This window comes from Aphidius gifuensis, linkage group LG6 (assembly GCF_014905175.1).
Source record: "Aphidius gifuensis isolate YNYX2018 linkage group LG6, ASM1490517v1, whole genome shotgun sequence".
Classification (NCBI taxonomy): domain Eukaryota; kingdom Metazoa; phylum Arthropoda; class Insecta; order Hymenoptera; family Braconidae; genus Aphidius; species Aphidius gifuensis.
Genome location: NC_057793.1, coordinates 12,615,679 through 12,642,270, shown reverse-complemented (window position 1 = coordinate 12,642,270; position 26,592 = coordinate 12,615,679). Strand labels below are relative to the sequence as shown.

General features: G+C 29.3%; 2 protein-coding genes across 2 annotated transcripts; both read left to right on the top strand.

The window, feature by feature from the left end:
- Positions 1 to 1,520: 1,520 nt before the first annotated feature.
- Positions 1,521 to 2,828, top strand: LOC122859521. The gene is made up of 3 exons (XM_044163153.1): positions 1,521 to 1,988; positions 2,048 to 2,150; positions 2,249 to 2,828. Exons 1-3 carry the CDS (start codon positions 1,656 to 1,658, stop codon positions 2,608 to 2,610), a joined length of 798 nt encoding a protein of 265 aa, XP_044019088.1. The 5' UTR covers positions 1,521 to 1,655; the 3' UTR covers positions 2,611 to 2,828.
- Positions 2,829 to 22,783: 19,955 nt separating this feature from the next.
- On the top strand, positions 22,784 to 25,951 carry LOC122859519. The gene is made up of 3 exons (XM_044163148.1): positions 22,784 to 23,236; positions 23,316 to 23,491; positions 24,305 to 25,951. The coding sequence occupies exons 1-3, from the start codon at positions 22,980 to 22,982 to the stop codon at positions 24,712 to 24,714; spliced, it is 843 nt and encodes a 280-aa protein (XP_044019083.1). The 5' UTR covers positions 22,784 to 22,979; the 3' UTR covers positions 24,715 to 25,951.
- Positions 25,952 to 26,592: the final 641 nt, after the last annotated feature.

Here is a 26,592-nt window from a genome sequence, read left to right as displayed (position 1 = left end):
TTTGCATGTCCAAGTTGGAGTATTAACAAAAAAAATTAACTTCGTTTTTATATGTTTGAAACTGAGTGTCATCAAAATTTTAAAACACACATGGATAATATCTTTTGCTCGTGCCTGGAATAGTTATTCCAATTTGTAACTTTCATTTTTTATGACGTATACGTTTTCACTATGTTTAAGACTGACAATGAGTAACTCAACAACTCTTGCAAAAAAAAAAAAAAAAAAAAAAAATACTGATACATTCTTTTTTTCATCAACATAAATAAATAAATTCTACTTTTTTTTTTCTCTATTAATAATTTTTCAGAATGTAGGAAACGACAAACAATTCAAGTCATTCATCAAATAATATTTGCAAAAAAATGTAGGTAGTTTGTAGATCTTTCGAAGAGTGACAAATGATATCGCTTAAATAACACTATAGTTTCCCATATAAGAAAGGTTTTCGAATGGCTTTTACTTATGTTTTTTTAATTTGAAAACCCCTTAAGGTTTTAATAATTATTACCGGATGTATTTCAATATTATTATTATCCTTATTAATAACGGCCGCATAGAAAAAAATATAACTGAGAAATATATCTATTTGGCCCTCAGAATATATCTTGTGAAACTATATCCAGAAACTATAATATAAATACATTTTGCTAGTTACAACCTTTTGATTATATCCTACTAATATATATATATGAATTATATAATAAGATATATATTCTATGAATATATTTTCTGATATATCCATGTGGAATATATACAGATATATATTCTAAATATTTGTGAAACTCAATAAACACAAAATATAAAACAGCTATATCTCAAAAATATATTATAAGATATATATTGAAAATATATTATGTGGATATAGATGACAGATATAACTTCAGGCCAAATAACTATAACTTTTATATAATCGGTTATAATTTTTATATATTTTTGAATATATTCAGCGGATATATATTTTTCCATGCGGGGGGGGGGGGGGGGAATTATTTTTTTAAAAAATAATTATTGTACATATTTTATTTTTATTGTATTTAGTTTTAAATAAGTACCAGTTAAAAAATTTGCTTGTGCTTTTATCACACAATTCAACTATTCACTAAGCTTCTACGGAATAAAAATATAAAACAAAAATAATTTCTCTTACATTCATGAAGAATGGGTACAAAAGTAATTAGAAAAAAGACAATCAATAAGTACATGATGGAATGATGTATAGGTGCGGCTATTTGTATGTTGATTTGGTAAAGCCTTGACCCAGGGTGAAGAGTACACACAAGCGTACATCGTCATGTTTTACTGGTTTATTTCATTGGTGAATACTTTCGGACTCATGCTCAAATATCCGGTAATGAACGTCACAAAGACATTGAGCACGCATACACATCACGAAAATAGATATATGAAAAAAAGAAAAGAAGAGGTAAAAAAAAAGAAAAAAAAACCGAACATGCGTGGTCAACAAAGGAGGGGCACAGTGATTGTGGTGGGAGCACGACCAAATATAAGGTAAAGAGCCTGTCGGATGGACCACACGAAATTTTCACCACGTGTAAGCCAGTGAGACTAACAAGCGCGATCAAAAAAGTTTAAAAAAAAATTTTTTGTGTGTTCATTAATCATTAAATAAAATAAAATTATTACGGTGCAATATGAATTCAATCTTAAGAATATTGTGTCTATCGATAGCAATGATCATCATAAATGGCGAAGAAATCAACAAGTGTCTTGAAAATGATAGCATATCATGTCTTCAAAGAAATTTGTACAGAAAAGCTAAGGAATTTTTTGATAATGATAACATTGAAATTGTAAACGGAGTTACTTTGGTCAAAAGTGCTGATAGTAGAAATGCAAGAAGCAGTAAAGAAGTGATTTATGATCAAGAAATCAATGCCGCTAACAACGTGGCTGATAGACAAAATGTACTTGAAAATTTCGTTGGTGAAGGTGCCAAGGATTTCTTGTCTGGTAGAAGCCTGAAGGTAAAATGATTAAATTTTATTAACTAGATTTTTATTAAAATTTTATAAATATTTTCCAGGTTAACTTCACTCCAGCAATAGAAAAAATTGGACAGTCTGCACGAGCTATTGCTAACTCAGTTCCTGAAGAAATTCATGAAGCTGTCGATGTACTCGTTGAGGGTATGCATATATTAATTTAATTTTTTTTTTTACATTATCGACTTTTATTTTTTTGAATATTTTTATAATGTATTGTTTGCAACTTTCTATTTTTACAGGTCGTGGTGGAAAAAAAAAGCTTTTGAAGACTCTTGCTCCCCTAATTGTTGCTGCTAAAGCCAAAGTTGGAATTCTTGCAGCACTCGCTTTCTTTGCAATTAGTTTCTTGGCAAAAAAAGCAATATTTGCATCATTGATTTCCATTGCTATTTCCGGTTTTCTTGGATTAAAATCTTTGTGGTCAAAAGGTGGTGATGCCACTGCATACAATGCTGGTGGATTTGGAAGTTCAAGTGGCTGGTCAGCACCATCAGTTCCAAGCAATGGGTGGCCGTCATCTGGATCAAATGGCTGGGAAGATCCTCATTCATCAAACTCTTTCACGGCACAAAGCCAAGCCTTCTCTGGCTATCATCGTTAGGTAGATAAAATGTCATCTAAAATTTATAGCATAAATGACAACTGCCAAATAATTTTTCACCAACGTTAAAAATATTGTTCATCATCAGACAGTTTAGTTTTAAATTTTTAATGATTGATAATCAGAAAAAAAATCGTATGGATGTATACGTTCTTTATCTACACAGCTTAGAAGTAATAAAAAAATATTTATTTGTTATTTATCATTATTTTAAGGATATATCCAATAATTTTGGAATAATTTTTGTATATATTTATATACTTTTTATATATATATATATATATATATATGTATGTCTTTTATACGTTTATTAAATTACTACCATTTAACTGATCCCTTTGATTTTTTTTGTTATCATAATTTCTTGTCTGACTGTCAATTATCGCCGATGAAGTTAATTTCATGAGTTAGATACTGTTGAAAGTAAACAGACCTCTTCTAAAACTCCTTTTTTTTGTGTCAAAATCGAAATTTCAATTATTTAGATGCAATTGTGATGAAAAAAGTTATTGTATTGAAAATGAGGTCAAATGTGGGTGGAAAAGTTATTATTTTTTGATATGTTCCTAAAAGTGAATTTTAAGTGGTATATATAACGAGTTGGACCCTGACTCATTGTGAAATATATTTTTCTCTCACATTGACCCAGTTATAAGGATTACAACTTTTTTTCAGTTTGAATTTCGCTTTCTACAATTTCCGAAACAAACAGGTATTGACGTTAAGATGTCAAATATATATATACAACATATGTATGAACAAAAATGTGTCAAAATCAATCAATTTTATCTTCAATTTAAGTTAACACTTTTTAAATTAATATCTATCATAACAATTGAAAATAATTTCAGATATAACCCATCATTCTGAAACTGATTATATTTACGTACATGTCAGCATACTCCAATCGATTAACCGTTATCTGAGAAATCTCGTGTCCAAAAGGCCTGATTTACTGACGTCCACTATATGAAGCGCCAGCGTTTGAGGCGCCTATAATACATAGAACTCGTTCAGAACGAGACGAGAAAAGATGTGTCAAGTTATGAAGTGACACTTTAGCTTGAAAATATAGGTCAGTGGCACCAGTGTATGAACTTAATTATCCAACCTCATTACAAAAATTGAAAAACAAAAAAAAAATAACGGATATTAGAGTATGTTCCAAAAAAAAAAAACTTGTTTTCAATTGATTAATGTCTTGTGGACGAAATTTGCTTAAGCATCGTATATAATATACTATGTTCTATATAGAATTATATTAACAGAAAAAAAAAATTTCTAATAAATTGAAAAAAACTTAAACAGAAATTCGTGAAAATTCTGAAAGCAATGGAGTATTAGAATCGTATAAGTATAAAAACCACTGTTTGATCTATACCTATATCCTTCTAAAGCCAGTGCGTTATCTCCTGAACCATCGTCCGTTAACGTAACAGACATAAAATTTTGATAGTAATTTCCAGGTAGAAATTGACGACGGGCACAAGTTTGGGACAAGCCTGATTACTCGGTTCTCGGGCTCGTGTCAAGTTTTGCTACTCGGCTTCTGTCAAGTCTAGGTGAGGCTTCCCAGGTAGGAGTTCTTGGGCTTGATAAACTGTGCCAGGCTTGTGCGAGGGTCGTGTATCAACCCTTGGGAGCACAGGCTTGAAACAAGCTTGTTCCCATTGTTTTCTCCGGCCTCACACGAGCCTTGTTAACACAGGCTTGACACAAGACTGTCCCCGTTGTTTTCAACCAGCCTTACACAGGCCTTAATAGTCCAAGCCGGTGTCAAGCCTGTTTTTTTTGTTGTCCCCGGCCTCACACAAGCCTTGTGTCAACCTCGTTTTACCAAGCCTGACACGAGACTTGACTTTTGCATATATGCAATTAAAAAATAAATATTACAGTTGCTGAAGCAACTGTGCCTTCCCTGCGGGGGGAATTTTAATTTCTTCTTTAATATATATTAAAATTCGTGACTACAAATTTATTTCATTCTCTATTGTTACAATGATTATTGTTACAGATAAAATTTATTTAATTTTCATTCATTTTGCTTGTTCCTTCTAATGGGTCATCTCCATGTCCAGAATCGCTTTCTCCTAACCTTTTAAACTCTCTGTTTTTATTCATTTTGTTGTACTATGATTTTAGCCTGTCAATGTTAAATATTTATTACAAAATTGTCGAGTTCGATTGTATTTATTCTATTTACTTTTTTCTCTCGGTTGAATCAGGGTTTAACGTTTTAGTTGTTGCTGAAGTCGTCATTATATTTTTAATTTTTTTATATTCATTTATTTTCAATTCCTTTAATACTAGCACATCACCCTTTTTTCCCTAGAAATTTTCTGCCTTTTCATTCCATATAGTTAGTTCAATCTAAAATATATTTTCTTTGGTAAATTTATTATCTTTATTTAGTTTAATCAAACTTTTTTTCATTTAAATTTTATTTTACTTCATAATCACTGTCGTCTGCTAATGTTATTGTTCTTTATTTTAATAACCGTCCTGACATTGCATATATAAATTCCACTTTATTTATTGCTATTATGATTGCGATGATATCTAAATAATGTCATTATTACTATTGAATAGTTTTCTTTTTTTTTTTTTTGCTAAAATTATTTTGCCTGCAAATGAATTAATTGGTAGATGTACAATTTCTTGTATTTTTTTAAACTCGAAATTAATGTTTGGTATATTTTCATTTTCCTCATCGTCATCGAATTTTATATTAGCTTCTACTGGTATCATTATTTCTTTATTATTTATTGATGGGTATTGTTCATTAATTTTTCTCAATAATCCTCCAGTGATCGTATATATTTTGTTTAAATTGAATATTTAATAATTTATCGTGTTAATAAATTTTTTTTAAATCTTTTTGTTGAAAAATCTTGTTGAAAAATATAATTTTTCCATGATATTTTGCTATACTTTCCTTTTTTTTTAACTGATATTTTCCTAATATTTTCCTATAATTATCGTATTTTTCTTTATATTCAGTGATTTTTCTATATTTTTGTTTATTCGTTTATATATTCTTTATTTTCCTATATTTTTCTTCATTTTCCATATTCATCGTGTTTAGATTGATTAAGGGACTTAGAAAATTTTCAGGGGGGGGGGGGGCATAATTGATATGTTGCCTTATTTATCGTTTTTTTCTTTATATTCAGTCACTTTTCTATATTTTCCTTTATATTCACTGATTTTTCTTCGATATTTTCCCATATGTATCGTCTTTTTCTTCATATTCAGTGATTTTTCTTTCATACACGGAGAGAAATCCGCACCAAATATTACTGTAGTGGTATCGTAAAAATCATAGCTGACGTCATTAAAACGACTAATTCCCACTTATTATAATGATTATTATTATATTTCATCTAAATTTTTTACTGTAGTCTACCGGAATTTTTGGAAGTCTCGAGTTAATGGTATACTTTATGCCAGAAATTACTGTAGTGTACAGCAGGTTTTCCCGCCAGATGACACGAATATTTATTGGAAATCAAGTGTGTTCCTAACCTCTTCTAGTTTATTGTTTTATTTTATTCATGAATTTAAATAAAATACGGTGATACTGATTATAAAATGGTTTATTTTTTAAAATTAATAAACACATTACATTTTTATTCTGATGTTTTAAATAAGGTTTTATTTAATTTTTTGTTTTGTTTTGATTAAAATTACTGTAGTGTAGTAGGAAATTCTAGTCGATCCTGGTGGCCTCCCCACGCAACTTCTCAATTTCCAGTAGACTACAGTAAAATTTGTTTGATACTCTACAGCATTATTTGCTGCGGATTTCTCTCCGTGTATTTACTGATATTTTCCATATTTATCGTATTTTTCTTCATATTCAGTAAGTTTTCCTTGATATTTACTGATATTTTCCCATAATTATGAGAGTTTTCTTTTTATTTACCCCTTTTTTTATATTTACTGATATTTTTCCATATTTATCGGTTTTTTCTTCATATTCAGCAATTTTTTCTTTATATTCAGTAATTTTTCCTCTATATTTGTTGATATTTTCCCATATTTATTCCCTTTTTTTTCTTTATATTCACTGATTTTTTTTTGATATTTTTCTATTTTTTTCTACATTGTTCTTTACATTTACTGATATTTTCCCATATGTATCATATTTTTCTTCATATTCAGTGATTTTTTCTTCATATTTACTGATATTTCCCTGATATTTCTCCATAGATATAAGAGTTTTCTTTATATTTAGCGCTTTTTTCTTTATATTTACTGATATTTTTCCATATTTATCGGTTTTTTCTTTATATTCAGTAATTTTTCCTTCATATTTACTGATATTTTCCCATATTTATGGTTTTTCTTCTTTATATTCAGTGATTTTTCTATATTTTATAGATTAATTCTTCATATCGAATTTAGATTAAGGGAGGGGGGGGGGTCCAGATGAAAAGCGAAAACAATAGGAAATTAAAATTCCCTAAAAAAAAAATTATAATAATAGATCTATGAATTGTAAATAGGAATTTTAAATAGCAATTATTAGGTTTTGACTATTGTGCCAGGCTTTTACAAGGACTAAAGTCTCGAATAGATTCATTCATATCAAAAATTTTTACTGACTCTTTCATGAATACCCCGGCGGTTGACTTGATAAAGCATTGGAGTTCCACGTGAGAGACCTAGGACCCTTACGCCGTTTATTTTCGTTCATATTATTATCATTAATTCAAATTGTAGAGCGTAAAAAATACTAATGTCAAAATAAGTCTCCCTGTCTCGGGAAAATCTTCTTTTTGTCTCTAATTTTTCTTTAATTTGTCTCTGGAAAATTTTTTTTACGACGGAGATCTTGAATTTATAGATTAAAGAAAAAATCAGAGTTGAAAAGAAGATTTTCCCGACACAGACAAAAAAAAAAAATTATAAAAATTTAGACGATCTAATTATTGTCTCTGATTTTTCTTCGATTTGTCTTTATAAAATCTCCATCCGTCTCACAAACGAGATTTGGGAGAGATCCCCGAGTAGAAATTTAAGTCAGGTCCTGATCAGGACCTGATCAGGATATCCTGATTTCAAATCCATTCCGGATCCAGATTCTGGATCCGGAATGGATCAGGATACCTGATCAGGCTGTAGTAAAGATACATGATCCATAATGGATCCAGAATCTGGATCCAATCCTGGTCAGGATACATGATCCAAATTGGATCACGATAGATTATCAAGACCGGATCCAGATTCTGGATCCGAAATGGATCAGGATGGTAATGTTTTTTGGTAAGGTTCGGATCCAGATTGGATCAGGGTACCTGATGTCGTCTTCAGGATAACGTAAGGATGCTATCCGGATCAGGCAAATTGTATTCTGAAAAATGAATTATGTGATAATTTTTACTTGATCAAATCTGGTTCCAGATTGGATTAAGATGTCTCTTTTAAGGATAAGCTAAGGTTATCCTGATGCTATCTGGATCAGGCAAATTGTATTTTAAAAAATAAATTATGTGTTAATTTTTACTTGATGAAGACTGGATCCAGATCGGATCAAGATAACCCTGTTAAGGATAAGTTAAGGTTATCCTGATCTAAAATGGATCATGCAAATTGTATTTTAAAAAATAAATTATGTAATAATTTTTACTTGATCAAATGTGGATCCAGATTGGATCAAGATGTTCCTATTAAGGATAAGCTAAGGTTATCCTGATGCTATCTGGACCAGGCAAATTGTATTTTAAAAAATAAATTATGTGATAATTTTTACCTGATGAAGACTGGATCCAGACTAGATCAAGATATCCTTATTAAGGATAAGTTAAGGTTATCCTGATGTTATCTTGATCAGGCAATTGGTATTTAAAAAAATATTTATTTATTAATTTTTACTTGATGTAGTCTGGATCCAGATTGGATCAAGATATCCCTTTTAAGGATAAGTTAAGATTATCCTGATGCTATCCGGATCAGGCAAATTGTGGTTTAAAAGAAGAATTAAGTGATAATTTTTACTTGATCAAGACTGGATCCAGATTCGATCAAGATGTCCCTGTTGAGGATAAGTTAAAGATATCCCCATCTAGAATGGATCATGCAACTTCTATTTTAAAAAATAAATTATGTGATAATTTTTACTTGATCAAATCTGGATCCAGATTTGATCAAGATGTCCCTGTTAAGGATAAGTTAAGGTTATCCTGATGCTATCTGGATCAGGCAAATAGTATTGAAAAAAATGAATTGTGTGGTAATTTTTACTTGATCAAATCTGGATCCAGATTGGATCAAGATGTCCCTATTAAGGATAAGTTAAGGTTATCCTGATGCTATCCGGATCAGGCAAATTGTATTCTGAAAAATAATCTATGTATGTTTCAATTTTTACCTGATCAAGTCTGGATCCAGAATGGATTAAGATATCCCTGTTAAGGATAAGTTAAGGATATCCTGATGTTATCTTGATCAGGTAATTGGTATTTAAATAATAATTTACTAATTAATTTTTACTAGTATTGCTTTCTGTACACTTTTTAAGAAGACCACTCATAGTTTTCATAATAATTAAGATAGACTGTTCATATTAGAATTTTAGCAGCTTATCCTAAGAATATGAGTATGGATAAGTTAAGATATCCGATAAGTTAATATGCATAACTGCAATTGATAATCTATTTCATTTATATAATAAGAATTAAAATTAAGAATTTTACTAATAATTTTCCATATATTATATTCAATAGTATCTTTGTATATACTGACATAAAGATAGACATAAACATATAAGTTAGATATCTGAAATACAACATAGATAAACATAAGCAATTATGAAAAATGAAAGATTTTAGCAAAAGCCACAACCTCTGATAAAAATAAAATTGTTCAGATGAATAATGAAACTATAAATTACAAAAGAAACTTTGAAAAAAATATTCAAAGGGAAATATTAAGAAAACTAAGCAAAATTCATGGATGCGAAAATTTGACAGAATAAAGTACGGAACGAAATTGATATAATTAAAGGTCGTTTTTATTTTCATTTGTTAAATTCATTTATTTATTCAACAAAAACCAATATCTGTTTTTTTTAGAAATTACACAACTTCTTTAAAAATCATTTTACATGTTTTTTTTTGGTATTATTGGATTATACATGCCAAAATCTACAACCAAGGCTATACTTGGAATTTTTTCAACAATTAGTTTACTTATAATCAGCAATTGTTTATAAAAAAAACCTGAGTAAGTGCTTTACACAATGAAATAAACCACAAAAGAGTCATTTCTTGAGCATTTTCAACCATGAAACTTGTAGAAAATGTTTCAATGAATTTTTTGACGATAGTACGAGCTCTTTTAATTGATTAGTTAATTAATAAATAAAGATCTAAACAATTACGATAGTCGTTATTTAATAATTTTTTTAAAAGTTGTCGAAATTCAGTGGCAGATAGCAGCACGAAATTTTAGTGATTTTCCTATAATTCCCTAATGTTCTCTATACAAAAGCATATGAGTGTAAAAACTGAATGACAGATGGAGACACTGTTTATTGAGAATAAAAGCATTATCTTTTTTATCATAAATAATTGTAAGGTTAAGAATTTAATTATTTAATTTTATACATATTGCGTATATCGGACCAAAAATGATGTACCCAAACGTGCCATCCCACCAGAGTTTAGGAAATTTTCAATTTCCAATTGGTAAAAGACTAAAGGTCGTCTGTTAATGCATTTTTTTTTTTTTTTTTTAAATTTTTCTGAAATAAAAAAAAAAAAAAAAAACCTCATTTTGGCCTGAAAAGCCTCATACTGGAAATTTTTCAAGTATTGGAAAAAAATATGTTCTTAGAAAAATTTAATTTAAATATAAATAATAAATATATAATAATAAATATATGTATATGATTTTGCAAATAAAAGTTATTAATTCATTTTTCAATATTAATATCCGTTTTATTCAGGACAAATAAATATAACATTGACGATAAATGAATATATTATATAATTCCAACTACTGTACTGTAATTTTTAAGTAAGATGCTATAGAAATTTGATGCACTGTACTAAAAATCATTTCATTAAAATCCCAGCATCTTACTTTAAAATTACTTTACAGTAGTAGAAATTTTGTTTGTTGAGTTTCTTTAATCTTTTAACAAAAAAAAAAAAAAGCATGACAAACATTTTAAGGCAGTATGTCAAAATATTGAAAAAAAATTCCCTCTCACAGATTTTGATCAAAGTAGGCTTATTTTTTAAGTGAAATAAAGATCTATTTTATCAAATTTTTTTTGTAATTTTCTACCACGATTTGACCGAGATAATTAGGGTCAAAGTTGACAACAATTTAACACTTTAACACACAAGCATAGGAAGCATCGGCACGTTTTCACTTCTATTGAAAAAACGCTCTCACAGAAAACCTTTATTTTACTACAGCTTATACTTCTTTTAATAACAAAAATAATTTTAAAAAAATCATCGATTTCTACCACGAATTGTAAAAGTTATTAATTATTTAAGACGAAAATTTAGAGTCAAAAACAGTCAAAAAGTACCAGGCGAAGCATTGAAAATCTGCTGAAGTAGTATTAGTGTGTGTAAATACGAGGCGCCCTCACTCATACTTCTAAAGACGCGTCAGTAAAGTATACAAATTTTAGACATTAGAGGGCACTTATTATTTTTTTAAGCTATAGTTACAAGGGTGCCTCTTTGAACCCAAAGAATTATCCTACCTTGGGATTTACATACTGCCTTAAGAGAAACCAATTCACACGTTACCCCGATGGCACAGCGGTAGAGCGTTCGGTTTAGCAATCGGTTAGGTAGTTTAGTACGTAGGTTCGGGTCCCCTTAGAGTCATTTCGATAAGATTAGAAAATCTCAAAAACGGTTACGTAAAATCTGAAGATAATTTGATCAATAAATCTTCGAATTTCTACAAATTTTTTTGGAAAATTCCGAAATCCGTAAATATAAAATCTTTTTTTACAGTGCAATCCCGTGCATCAAATTTTGACTGGAAAATATTTTCAAGTACTGTACATTAAAATTATAGCATTTTACCTTAAATTTAAAGTGCAGTAGTTGAAATGTTTTCCATATATTCAAAGAAATTCAAGTACATGTGCTTGCACAGTGTAGGTTTATTTTTTTTAATTTTCCTGAAAACTTACAGGCTATTTTGAGTTATAGTTGATCCTCATTTAGTCCTGCAATGTCTAAAACGACACTATTCGGCTCTTCGAGGCCTATTTGAGGTCTAAAGTTGAATAGAAAACTTTTTTTTTTTTTTTTAAATGAGTACTCATTTAAGTCCTCTTAGAACTAAATTTAGTTTTTTAAGGCCAAATTGAGAACTAAAATTTCGTCTCGGGTTACTGCAAAAAAAAAAAAATGCAATTTTTTGTTTCCCGTGTATTTTATTCAGTGGTTCATCCCGATCCAATTTAATTAAATCCAAAGAAAGATTCGAAGATTGGGAACATTTAAATTCGGTTTTACCGAATCGTGAAGCATCAGTAGAGCATTGTGATAATTATTGTCGATGGAAAGTCCTTCAAAAAGGACTTAAAAGTGTATTAACGGTTGATGACTTGATAAAAAATCAAAATAAAAAAGAGAAAAAATAAAGGCGTGAAGTTTTACATGTTATTGTTGAAGTTATTATATTCTGTACATCGAATAATATTCCTTGCCCTGAGAGGATCATAAGAAAAAACTGTAAATTTCCAAGCTGGTATTTTTTTAAATTTACTTGAATTAATAAGTCACCATAATCCTACCTTAAAAATGCACATTGAATGCCACAAAAAAGGTTCTACTTCATACTTTAAAAAGAGTATATACTTTTTTCTCTGGTCCTACTGCTCAGTGGGAGAATTTAATGAACATTTAAAGCTGTCAGAAAAGCGGTTATCTGATACCAGATGGTCTTCACGATCGAATGCTGTGAAAGCTTTTCATACAAATTTTCTTGCAATTTATACAAAATTAAAAGAATATTCAACTGATAAAAATATGGAGACAAGGATTGTTGCTGGTGGCTTTTTAGCTAAAATAACTTTTGAATTTATTTGTACACTTGCAATTTGGGATAAAATTCTATAAAACATTGACAGAGTTAATCGAGCCTTACAGTCTAAAGTTATGACATTAGATAAATCAGTACTTGCCCCCGAGTGGAAATTGAATCCGGCTTGGCCAGATCCTGATCCGAATTGGATCCAGTATGGCTAAGGTAATCCGGATCCGGGTTTCCTGACCCTTTTCGGATCCGTTATGGCTAAGGCTAACCGGATCCGGCTTTCCTTACTCTTTCTTGATCCAAATCGGATCCAGATTGCCGAACTTTAATCGGACTTTATTTTTTTTTTCAAAGTTATCTCCGGGTTCAGTCAGGTTTGGCTAAGGCTAACCGGATCCGGCTTTCTTTACTCTTTCTTGATCCGAATTGGATCCAGATTGCCGGACTTTAATCGGACTATTCCAGCGGACGTAAAAATCAGCGTGCACACGCAACAGAGTCATCTGGTGATGCAAATGCGTGATAAATAAATAATAATAAAAATTAATATCTTGTGTGTTTGTCACATGTTTTCCATTGTTTATCAATTTGAATAAAGACTATAGTTATTGATATGGATGAGCTTGTGTCAAATAAATTAAAAGAATATAGTTTAGAATTCTTACAACAAGTTTTTGAAGAATTAATAAAATTACAATACTATATAAAAATACAGGATGAAGCGTAAGTCACGAACAGTAGGTATACTACGAGATTGTACGTGAAATTTTAAATAGTAAATGTTTTTACCGTTTTTACAGTTTGGGTCTACGACGCTTTGTGCCTGAGTTATTAACATTTTAAGTTGACCAATCAGAATCAAGCGCTGAAAATTATTATCATTATGGCGTCTGAATCCACGTGTGTGTTTACGCGCCATAGATTAAATTGTTTTTTTTTTTTTAATCAATTGAAAACTCGAACGCAAGATGTAGCTAAATCATAAATTCGCTGAATGAATGCGCAGCTGCAAGCTCACACGCACAGCACTTACACTAATCATAACAAAATAATCATTTTTAATTTAAAATCACATTCATATTTTTGATCACATTATGTGATTTAATTATTGATCACATTTCAATTTAAAAACACTTTTATTTTTTTTGATCAAGATGTGTGATTATTCTATCAATGTGATCAAGAAATAAATCACATAATTTGATCAAAAAATATAATCATTTTTAATTTGATTGGTGGAAATAATTTGGCGGAATATGTCAATATGGCATAATATGACATAATATGACAAAATATGACATATTCTGACAAAAATTCATTTGCCAGAAAATGGCATATTCTGGCATACGAAAATCATGTAAGAATATGTCAGAATATGGCATATTCTGACAAACTTTATTGAGCAAAAAATGCAAATGTTCTTGATTTGCTCTTGATTTGCTATGGATTGGTTACTGCGCAGACTTGGTGTACTTTTTTTTTTTTCTATATATATTTTGTCTGTGGTTAAAATGACTAAAAAAATCATAATAAATATGATAAAATGACATATACTGATCAACAATAGGTTTATTTATTAATTTTCATGATTTTCTTTTGTTCTTGATTCGCTCTTGGTTCGCTATTGAAACGTTCTGGGTTTGTTCTTGATTTGCTCTTGATTTGCTATGGATTGGTTACTGCGCAGACGTGGTGTACTTTTTTTTTTTTTTTTTTTCTATATATATTTTTTCTGTAGTTTAAATGACTACAAAAATTATAATAAATATGATAAAATGACATAAACTAATCAACAATAGGTTTAATTATCAATTTTCATGTTTTTTTTTTTTGAAGTGAAATTTCTTTTTGGAGGGTAGTTGAAAAAAAAATTCGTCACGAAAATCGGGGACGGAAGTCAGAGACGGGAATCGCGGACGGAAATAGCATAAGCAACGCCACATGAAACGTTGCATGCAACACAGTATACATATAATATAAGTAACGCCACATAAAACATTAAATATATTACAGTGAAACTTTCGGAAATCTTCAGCTCTTGCATGATGCCGAATTTTGATAAAACAAATGAAGAAAAAATATCAGAAAACCCAAAAAATCCTTGGTGTGAAAAATCTCTCCGAATTTTTCCGGAATCGCTCCGTATTTCTACGTAATTGAGACTACCGGAAATATTGACGAGTAATTTCCAGATTATTTTCATAATATCTCCAGATTTTTTCCGGAATTTCCACTTAACGAACCAACGGATAAAAAATGGAAAAATGCATAAAAAACGGAAAAGAAGAGTCTACCTAGAAAACATAAATAGGGTATTTTTTTCCAAAAAAATCCGGAGAAAATCCAAAAAAACTCCGAAATTGCGTAGACATTTTGATAAAATCTGGAGAAATCTGTACCAAATCTGGAGAAATTTTTCCTACCAGGGATAAAATTGAAAAAATCATAGTTTTTGTTAATGATAAAGTAAAATTGGTTTAACTATTTAAGGCCGGCTCTAAAAGTGAAAAACCAAAACTTGGTCAACATTCAGAAAATACTGTTTTAAAGTTTGTTGTTAAGGTTGAAAGTAAGTAGAATTTCTCATTATATAATTTTGGTTTTTTGGTTTCATATTGAAGCCAGAATAACTATCTATTTTGTTGATTTTTTTTTTGAATTTTTGTGGGTCGTTTTTTTTAGATAATTGATGTCGAAGTCTACACTTTTAACACGTAGAGATAGGAAATGAACACATATTTTCGTCTGTAGTTAAAAAAGTTAATATCAAAAAGTTAAATGAATATATAAAATCAAATTAAATTAAATTGAAATCAATAATCAATGACAACTGACAACTAATGGAATATATATTATTGTTTTCATATTTATCATGTGATAGCAGAATAACAACACTGACCAACACGAAATAAATAAATAATCTGTCAAAAGCACACAGTCACATATAAATAGCATACACATACATAAACTATTCACGATACTTTTCATTTTGTCCATCCAATAGCACTAGATTTAGGGCCCTGTATTATCGATGATTTAAGATTTACACATTATTTTGGAAATTCCCACACTGTTTATTAGTCTCAAAGAACGTGTGTATATCTTGATCAACACATTGATTCCTACTATGTCAGAACCGTCATCTTTATGAACTGAAATCGATGCGGATGGGGGGTATTTTTCTTAATAGTGTAACCAAAAAAATTACAGGAAAATCCTGGTGCTCTATTAGCTTCAAAATCTTCACCTGTTTCAAGTACTGAACGTGTATAGCAATATCGTTTTAGACAACAATAATTTATAACAAGAAAATATATAAAAATACAAAATTTTATACTCATTTTTCATTATTGTATAATAATTACATATCACAACGAATATCTTGAATTCCTGACATAATTACCGCATTATTTTAATATATGAATTTTACTAGTTAATATAAAATAAACAATATTATGAATACCGACCGTAATGTAAATAGTCAATACCAACAGAAAATTCAATGAAAGAAATATAATAATTTTTTGTTCTTGAATTGCTCTTGGTTTGCTATTGATTCGTTTTTGATTTTAGTGGTAAGTTTTCATAAATTACCGCTATGGCGCTATGGATGGTTTTGTGTTTTGTGTCTGTAATCGGTTTGACAGCTCGCTCTCTAACCTTTTAATCTTATGTTTTTAAATCATATAAATTATTAATAATAAAAGATAATTCACGTAAAAGTAATGTGTCTAAATTGCACTCAGAGAAGGATATGTTAACAGTTAACATACCAATATGTTTACATTAAACATACAAAAGTTTAATGTTAAGATATATATATATTAACAATAAACATAGATATCTTAACTGTTAACATACGTATGTTTATAGTTAACATACGTATCTTCACGCGGCCAAATATTTTGATGCGCCAGTCTACTTCTTGTAATCTTTTTTTTTTGACATTATATTGTGATACTTTTCTAATTGTAATACAAACAAAACATAAATTTACAATTGATGTCCCTGGAAGCCTCAATTTTAGATGAGCTGTTTATTTTTTTATCATAGCTTTAATAATCAAAAGAAGTGAAATATAAAAAAAAAATAGCAAAATTTGAAAGTATAAAGTTGAATAATTTGCTGGATAAAAAAAAAAAAAAAAAAAAATTAGGTGCTTTTTATTATAATATTATTAACATGTATCGCAAGCGTTATCGTGAAAAAGCGCCTAATTTTTTTATTTATTTTTTTTTTTTATCCAGCAAATTATTCAACATACTAAAAATTGCTATTTTATATTTCACTTCTTTTGATATTAAGCTATGATAAAAAAAACAGCTCATCTAAGAGCTTCCAGGACATCAATATAAATTTATGTTTTGTTTGTATTTCACTCATTTTGTTTAACTAATAATAATGAATGAAAATTGGTGAGAGAGAATATAAAGAATTATATTCGTACAATTCAGGTGCGTGAACCTGGCCTGCATAAGCCCTAGAAAAATTATATAGAATACTCATCAGAAGCGTCTTGATTTGTACCACTTTGTACTAATTTGTACTAATTTGTACCACTAAGCAAGGAATTAGTATCTTAAAAATAACAAAAAAAAATTATTTACTCAAAAATGTTAATTAACAATTGAATATCTGCTTTAATTATTGAGGTACAAATTTTGCTCTCCCTGGTGGAAATATAACTTCAGCATTACTCCGGCATTTCTCCGTTCTTGGCCTATTTCGGGAGAAATTACTCCAGCATGAGGTTGATGGCGGAGAAATTATTCCGGCAAAAAAATCGTGGCAGATTAATTTTTCCGACATTAATCTCATGCCGGAGTAATTTCTCCGGAAATGGGCCAAAAACGGAGTAATGCCGAAGGAAGCCGGAGTGATGGTGGAGAAATTTTTCCTTTAGGGCTTGACGGTACAAGTTAGCTCACGTTTGCTCTTTAAAATAAAAAATAAATTATTTTAAAATATTGAATTTTGGAGGCACCATGCAATTGTTAATAAAAATGTTTGATTAACAATTGCATGGCGCCTTTAAAAATCAATATTTGTGAATAATTTTTACTTTATTTTAAAGAGCAGAACGTGGGCTAATTTTGTACCCTCAATAATAATAACAAAGTATTGTAAATTGAAACTTTGGAGTAACATGTTTTTTTATTATTATTATTGAGGTACAAATTAGCTTAACGTCTGCTCTTTAAAACAAAAAAAAAAATATTTGAAAATATTGATTTTTAAAGGCACCATGCAATTGTTGATTAAAAATTTTCATTAACGATCGCATGGTGCCTCAAAAATATTTTTAAATAATTTATTTTTTATTTTAAAGAGTAGAACGTGAGCTAGAATTGAATGTGTACCTCAATAATTAAAGCAGATATTCAATTGTTAATTAACGTTTTGGAGTAAATAATTTTTTTTTTTGTTGTTATTTTTGAGGTACAAATTCAGGGCTTTAGTACAAACTATTCTGCGTCTGTAGCAATTTTTTTTCCCCCTGAGTCATCTAGAAAAAAAATCGGTTTTAACCCTTTCTCCACTCTTTAATTTTAAGGTACAAATCAAAACAATTGCGGTGTAAAATGGTACAAATTAAGACGCTTCTAATGAGTATATTCTAGATAATTTTTCTAGGACTATTATGCAAGCCAGGTTCACGCACCTGTATAATTCTTATACATATTTTCATTTAACCGTGAATGATGAAATAATAACGATATTAATTATATATAAGAAATAACGAATCTTCTTGCATATAAATAAATCGAAAATTGATACATGTATATATATGTATATACTTACATGTAGCTAAGAGAGAATTAAAAAAAAAAAAGAACAAGCACACACTCGGACAAGAAAAAAATCGATAACTATGCATACATGCACATATCCGTATGTACGACATGAAACGTCTTGAGAGTGGGGGCAACGAGGACATTTAGCTGAGAAATTTATTTTTTAATAAGTTTTTGTTTTCGGCTTTTACTGATGTTGATATCTTTTTTATTAGTTATTGGAACAAATCGAAAGTAGGCTTATTAGAAAGAGGGTCATCGATATATATAATAAAACTATTTTCATTTTTTTTTTCGGCCAATAGTCATCATGTACACATATAAAAGTTAGCATAGACTTAAATATTTTTTACTATATCGCTTTGTAAAAATTCTGGTTGTGGGGCGAAATAATACAAAGATGGCCGACTGATTGAACAAATGATTGAATTGTCATGTAATTTCTTAAATGGGGTTAAGCGAGGTTTATTGTTGGTAATTTATTTCTAAACAATTTATCAAGAATGAATTTTTTCTATTTATCAATTAGTTTTCGAGTTTTGAGCGTGTAAACAGAAAAGAAAAAATGTTGCCGGGAATTGATTGCCGTTCTCCGTGAATCTAGCACAAACTGCCGAACTTAGCACAAAAAATGTCCAACTTTTATATAAAATTTATAATAAAATATAGTAAATTCTAAAACCGGTAGTGCGTAAATTCTCAGTCTGCTAGAATTTACTTGTGAGTATCGTGAATTTAGTCATTTTTTTTAAAGAAAAATTACAATAACATTATGTAAAATTTATGGCTTAGTATTGTATATAGTCAATGGCCAAATTTTTTACATAACTTTATTGTAAAAACTATTTATCAATATACGAATAATTCTTACAAATAATCGGAGGAACGCAGTTTTTACTATTCGCTTTGTAATTTTTTCTTATACGTTTGTAATTTTTAGTTAAAATTTCTCTCAGTGTTGTACCCGGTAGAGAGTTCGCGTTCGTTCTATATATTTTTTTCGTTCTAAAATTGAGGCGAGACCCTACCGGGTCTCCTGATAATACAATATGTACTCGTGTTGTCATAAATTTATTTAAATTTAGTTTTTTTGTAAATTCATTCTTAATTTTACATTAAATTTTCATATTTACATACGTAAATGTCCTCAATTATCAACCTAACCTTCAAATTGTGTCAATTACAGATATCTTAATAGTTTCTTTTTTTCAAAAAATGAATTGACGCATAGAAAGACGTCGGAGTTAACTTGATGAAACTTAGAAAAGATAAGAAGCCCTGTGGTCTAGTGGTCAAGGCGTTTGCCCGGAAAGCAAAAGACCCGGGTTCGATTCCCGGCGGGGGAACTTCGCTATTTTTTCTAAGTTTCTGGTTTTTTTTTTAAAAAATGAATTGACGCATAGAAGGACGTCGGAGTTAACTTGATGAAACTTAGAAAAAATAAGAAGTTCTGTGGTCTAGTGGTCAAGGCGTTTGCCCGGAAAGCAAAAGACCCGGGTTCGAAACCCGGGTTTTCAAAAAAACCAGAAACTTAGAAAAAATAACGAAGTTCCCCCGCCGGGAATTTTGTGTTTTTCACTCTTTATTTATTCGTATCTCAAAAAGTTATGAAAATGCTAAATCTATAATTTGCTCAAAAATTTCTTATATTTTAAGGATTATTTATTGATAAAAAAAAAAAAAAAAACAATCGGGTCCAAGTTTGAGAAAAATCGATTTCAATTGTTTATTTAACAATTAATGGTAAAAAAATTGTTTAAACAATTTTTCAAATGTTTTTTTTATAAACTATAAGTAAAAGTGAAACTTTTTTGTTTCTATAATTTTTTTGATTCAGTCAAGAGTTTTTGAGTAAAAAGCATCCAAAAGCTGGTACATTCTTAAAAAATCCTTAAAAATCAAAACTAAAAAAAATCACAAGTGAAAATTTTTTGGAAAAAAAAAAAAAAAAAAATACCTATTCTATATTTTTCGCTCGAGAACAATAAAAAAAATATTCCAAGTGAATTCAATTTTTCGACTTAAAATTCACGTGCAACTAGCCATATATATCTTTGATGTAAACTTATCAGCCACCAACCATTTAAACATGGCATATGTTAACATTAAACAGGATATGTTAACTGTTAACATATCCTTCTCTGAGTGTGTCAGTAAAATATTTTAATATTTTATTATCGTACTTGATGGTTCATATTATAATTAAGGATTCTGTAATATTAATTTTAATTTGGTCTGTAATAGCTATTGATTCGTTCTTGTAAAAGCACCGAAATCAACTCTTGTCATTTCCGCCAGGGATGTCATATTATGGCATAATATGCCATAAAAAATTGGCAGATCATGACGTAATATATAAAGTTGGCGGATTATGTCATACTATGACATAAAATGCCATAAATTGACGTTAAAAAATGGCGGATTATGTCATAATATGGCATAATCATCAAAAAAAAATCTTGTTAGAATTTGTCGGAGTTTTTCGGAAGTCCAAATAACTTTAGAAATTTCGGCATTTTCCTACAAATTCTGGGAAGTAATAATGACAGATGATGTCAGATTATGGCATATTATGTCATAATCCGCCAAATCATTTTTACTAGGGTGGCCTGCATATTCAACCTACAGGTACCTTGGATATTATATGAGCTTAAGATATAATATATGTATATATAATTTTGTTGAAAGTAACATTTGGTGTGTTAACAATTACTACGGTAACTGATGGATCTTCATTGTGGGAACAAATGACATGGTATTCTGGGAAGATTTACAATCACTCGTTAAGTAAATTTTTCTCACATTTGGTGATAATTTACTGTTTTGTCCTAAATGATTTCATAAAAGTAGTGCTTCATCATACAAATGTGATTTTAAAACATTCTTCATTAATTTTACACTAATAGATTCTATTATGTAAATAAATAATTAACTGGTTATGGGCTATTAAATACATTGATGTCTGAAGGGTAATGATAATCAATATAAATATGTGCATATAATTAATTTTTATTTTTACTTTGATACAAGAACTCAACGACCTAAAAACTGTTTATATATTTATAAACATATAAATATATTTGGTTATTCGATTCCATGGAAAATAAATCTTTTTTACATAAAAAACTTAATAATACAACCATGATATTTAATTTTGTCAGGAAACTATTATAATTTTTTGATCGTTAGTATAGATTCATTAAATATTAAGAATAGTTAGTAGCACCAAGTTCCAATTGAAAAACAAGCACTGTTTATTGAAGACTTAAATTTTTTTTCTGAATAAAGAATAGCATTTGATGGAATCTACAGCAAGTCATTAACGAAAACAAAGATAATTGTATATAGTTGAGATAAGTAATTTAATAGATAAATTCTTTTTTTTGCAACATCACATTTATATGTAATTTTTTAAACAAAGGTATGTTTGCACAAAAAGTAGGTATATATCAAAATTTGAAGTTAGCCTGCAGACAATTGGATTGATGGACTAATTATTACAATGTGAAATCGACTGAAGAGAAGTTTTTTCATTCCCTCCAACGCCTTTAGTTTCCGTAGGTATATATCAAAATTTGAAGTTAGCCTGCAGACAATTGGATTGATGGACCAATTATTACAATGTGAAATCGACTGAAAAGAAGTTTTTTCATTCCCTCCAACGCTTTCAGTTCCCGATTAACCAAGTGATCACGATCTTTCTCTTTTTTTTCTCGTCAATATCTCTAATGAGGCCTCACGTAGTTCTGCATGCTATTCTACAGAGACGAAGTCAAATACATGGATAATGATGATGTTCCTGATGATGATGATGATGATGATGATGATGATGATGATGATGATGATGATGATGATGATGATGATGATGATGATGATGATGATGATGATGATGATGATGATGATGATGATGATTATAATGACGATGGTGATAATGATTGTTTTATTACAATTTTTGATATCCATCTTGAGCCTTAATCGTATTTTCTTATTTTCATTAATCAGGAAATCCAGTATCACATTTTAGTTTGATCAATTTTTTTGTTAAATTCAAATCACAAAAAAAATTCCAGACAGAAAATTAAATTAACTTCCTTAACTTTTACTGGTCAATTGATAAGTTCTTACTATATGTGGCAATAAGATATGTGAAGGGAATTATGTCAGGGTAGAATCAGATCGTACTCCTGGAGGGATGTAGGTAGGGGAAAAGATGCTACTCTCTTGTGATGGTATAAACATATAAGATTGTATATGAATCCAAAAGAGATTGACAAAGCGAGAAGGGGCAGAACACAATCTTAAGCGTTGAGATATTCAAACCTTTTCTGCCACTTCTTCACATAAATTTCCTTGTCTGCATCAGTATAAAAGCAAAGCAAACGTCTTTTAGATGCAACATACAAGTTCCACGCATCTTAAACATCCCGCGTCTAAGCGTCATTCGTGTTTTTTTTCTAAAATTATAAATTAATATAGAATCATAGTTTTTGTTTAAGTGGGTGACAAAATTTTTTATTCAGTATTTTAAAAATCAACCAAAGACTCAAAAACATTATGAAAATGTTCGTGTCAATTTTGTGGGCTACGCTGATATCAGGAGTAATTTCAACACCAATAAATGAAAAAGATTCTGGTGAGTCTGATCTCATGGCAACTATATATTCTGATTGCTTAAAACTGGAATCACTTGACTGCATCAAGTATAAGGTTTTTTCATATGTTGACAAAATGCTTACTGATAAGGATGATATTACATTGTCTGAGGGCATTACCGTTGTCAAAACATCATCAGCTGAAGAAGGGGCACCAAGGTTTGTCAGATTATTGATTTATTTATATTTTTATACATTAAACAGATAGATTAATACATTTTTTCAATCTTATTTCTAGATCGATTGATTCAACTGATGTAGATACCTTGATCTTTGATCGTCTAGGAAGCTTTCTTAAGTCACATTCAATCAAAATTGATTTTAAAGGAAGTGAAATTTTGAGTGCTGTTGAATCTGCTGGAAGAAATCTTGAAGACATCAATGACAGTATTGCTGAAAGTCGTGGCAAAAAAAGTACGTAATATCATTATACTCATTAAATACAAACATCAAAATCGCAGAAAAAAAATTGGTATTTGGATCGATATCCTGAAAATTATAATTAAAATAAATTTTAATTATTCATGGGACAATAATTTTATGTTATGATTTATGGTACCAACTGAATTGATTACCTTGTGACGTAAAGTCGATTCTTAAACATAGACATGACTCAACATAAAATATTAATTCCTAGAACGTAAAAATGTGATGATTGAATTAATGAATTTCATGTATAGAAAGATAATAGTAAAATCATCGTCAATGTCAATATTTTTTGTGATTTTTGGCTGTTTGAATGTGATACTATCACGAGGGAGAATAGAGAGGTCAACATAAAGAAGCACTTTACGTTCACCAAGCTGTTGACCTACTGAATAAAACTGGTTTTTTTGCTTCCCCTTTTGAATGTCATACACTCACATACACAAGTGAAGTAATATAATGATATAGTACACATGAATTTATGTATGGTAGTACCACAACCACGGTTCTTTAGATTGGAGCTCGGTAAAAGTAACTGAATAAACCTATTGGTCATGAAAAAGAAAATATCACAGTCTCTTATAATCTTTCATCAGATTATAAGGAGATTTTTGACATACTTTCTTTTACCAATGGTTCATAGTTCAATTTTACATTTTGACCTTTGATTTTTTTTGTTTTTTAATTTCTTGACTTTTTGAGTTTCTTAATAATGAACATGGCAGACTGTTTAAGAGTGCTAACTTTAGTAATGATTTGTTTTCTTTTTTTTAATAAAAAAATAAATAATTTGTTTTACAGAAAAATCACAGAAAATGATGGGGCCATTGATGATGGCAATTGCACTCAAAGCTGCAGCATTACTTCCATTAGCTCTTGGTGCAATTGCTTTAATTGCCGGTAAAGCTCTTTTGGTCGGAAAAATAGCACTTGTCATTTCTGCAATTATAGGATTGAAAAAATTACTTGGAGGTCAAAAACATGTAACATATGAGGTTGTTGCTCATCCACATCATAGTAGTAGTAGTAGTAGCAGTCACGTTGTCAGTCATGATGACAGTGGTCATGGTTCTGGTGGATTTGGTGGAGCTAGTGACTTCAGTAGCGGTGGGTTTGGAGGAGCCAGTGGTGGTTCATCTGGACATGGCTGGGCAAGAAGTTTATCACAAGATGCCCAACAACTAGCTTATAGAGGACAAATTCCTGCTTAATAAGCTATTCATGACAAAAAACCACCGAACGTTATTTAATTTTTTTGAATTTATTTATTTTTCATTTCTTTTTTACTGTCATTTTATTCACTCTGTAAAAATTCCTCACTATTTAACTATTCTTTTTATTTTTTTTTTCTATTTCATCTTACTTTTATTTTCTACAATTTCTTTTCTACTATATACTTTTGAGTTGCATATTTTTTTATAACTATTTTTCACATTTTATAACCATCTAAAATTACTAGTACCTTTGAAAATCCTCGTTAATTTGTGTTTTCTAAGATAAACTTTGTTATCCATTACGTATTTTATAATTTTAATAATATTTATTTTTGTGTGTATACTATAGTTTTATAAAATAGGAACTGTTTTTTATTTTCTTTTTTTTTAATTTTAATATTAATACATATGTATTATATAATTGTAACAATGACTGTATACCACATTTGTGTTGAATTTGTTGAATTTGTAATAAAACTATTAAGAAAAAAAACAAAAAAAATCAATAAAACACTAGAATAGATGAATGTATAAGTATTAAAATGAAAATGCAAGTACTAAATGATAATAGCGATGACTGTGTTATGTTACTGTTGACTGGAAAGAAAAAAACAAAAACCAGATTCAAATATTACGAGATTCGAAAAATCCGGGTTGAGCATTTAAATTTCCAAAGACCATAATATGAGTTTTGTCGAGACAATTTCCTGTTTGCTGGCCTCACAAATAATATCTTTTATTGAGATTAAATTGGTGTTTTAGTATCTAAAATTAGATATGCTGCTACGTATAGAATGTCTATGTAGACTGATAAAGTACTTGTGAATTTGAAAGCGGTAGTGAAGTAGGTATCACACATATGGCTTATAAAGATGCAAAACATAAACTATTTGTCGTGAGTTCTGTTTGATTGAGATACATATGCGGGAATCTCAAGATGATTCTATTTACCGCTATAAAACATGCGAATATAGCGGTGTCAGATTAACATTTTGACAAATCGTGGGTATACTTTTTCTAATTGATTATTTTTTTTTCATGATGGTAATTTTATTGACAAATCCCGTAATTTTATTGACAAAAAATAATGAACTATAGATAATTATTCCCAAAAAAAAAAAAAACAAGAAAGTTTTCAAGGATGTAATATCGTCAGTGTTATTAGTTCGAAGAGAAGCTGTGAAGCATGACTAATTTACTTATTTTTTCAAATAATAAAAAACTATCAAATTCACTCTGTTTTGATATTTCATTTTCATAATGTCATTATTAATTTGGTACAACATACTAAAAAATAAAGTTTTTTTTTTTTTTTATAATTACTGGAACTTTCGAACTATACTCATTTATTTGCTTCAGCGTTTTACAGAATATAGTCCTTGTAATTCATACAAACAATTAATACGAAAATATAAAATTTGTAATTATTCTTTTATATAAGTGTTATTCATTGTTAACATGCGAGAAATTTTTAGAATTAGAAAACACTCACTATATCAAGACAACAATAAATTGATAGAAACAAACCATTCACCTGAATAATCAAGCAAATGGCAAAATTTATATGTTTATATCAGAGAGAGAAAGAGAGAGAGAGAAATTTTATCGAAGAATCACATATATTGGCAATGTTTGTTCCGCACTGCAAGATCTGAACATATGTACATCGATGACACACTTTTTTCAGATCCATCAATATTTTTACTGTGATTATGTCTAACTGTAATTTTCATATCCAGTCATTTAAATATGCATAGTACATATGCTAGTATGACTTGTCACTTTATTTACATCTATATATTGCTTAAATTCCACTGATAAACAATTAGAAAATTAAATAGTTAATAAAAATGGATGATATTTGAATTTTAATAA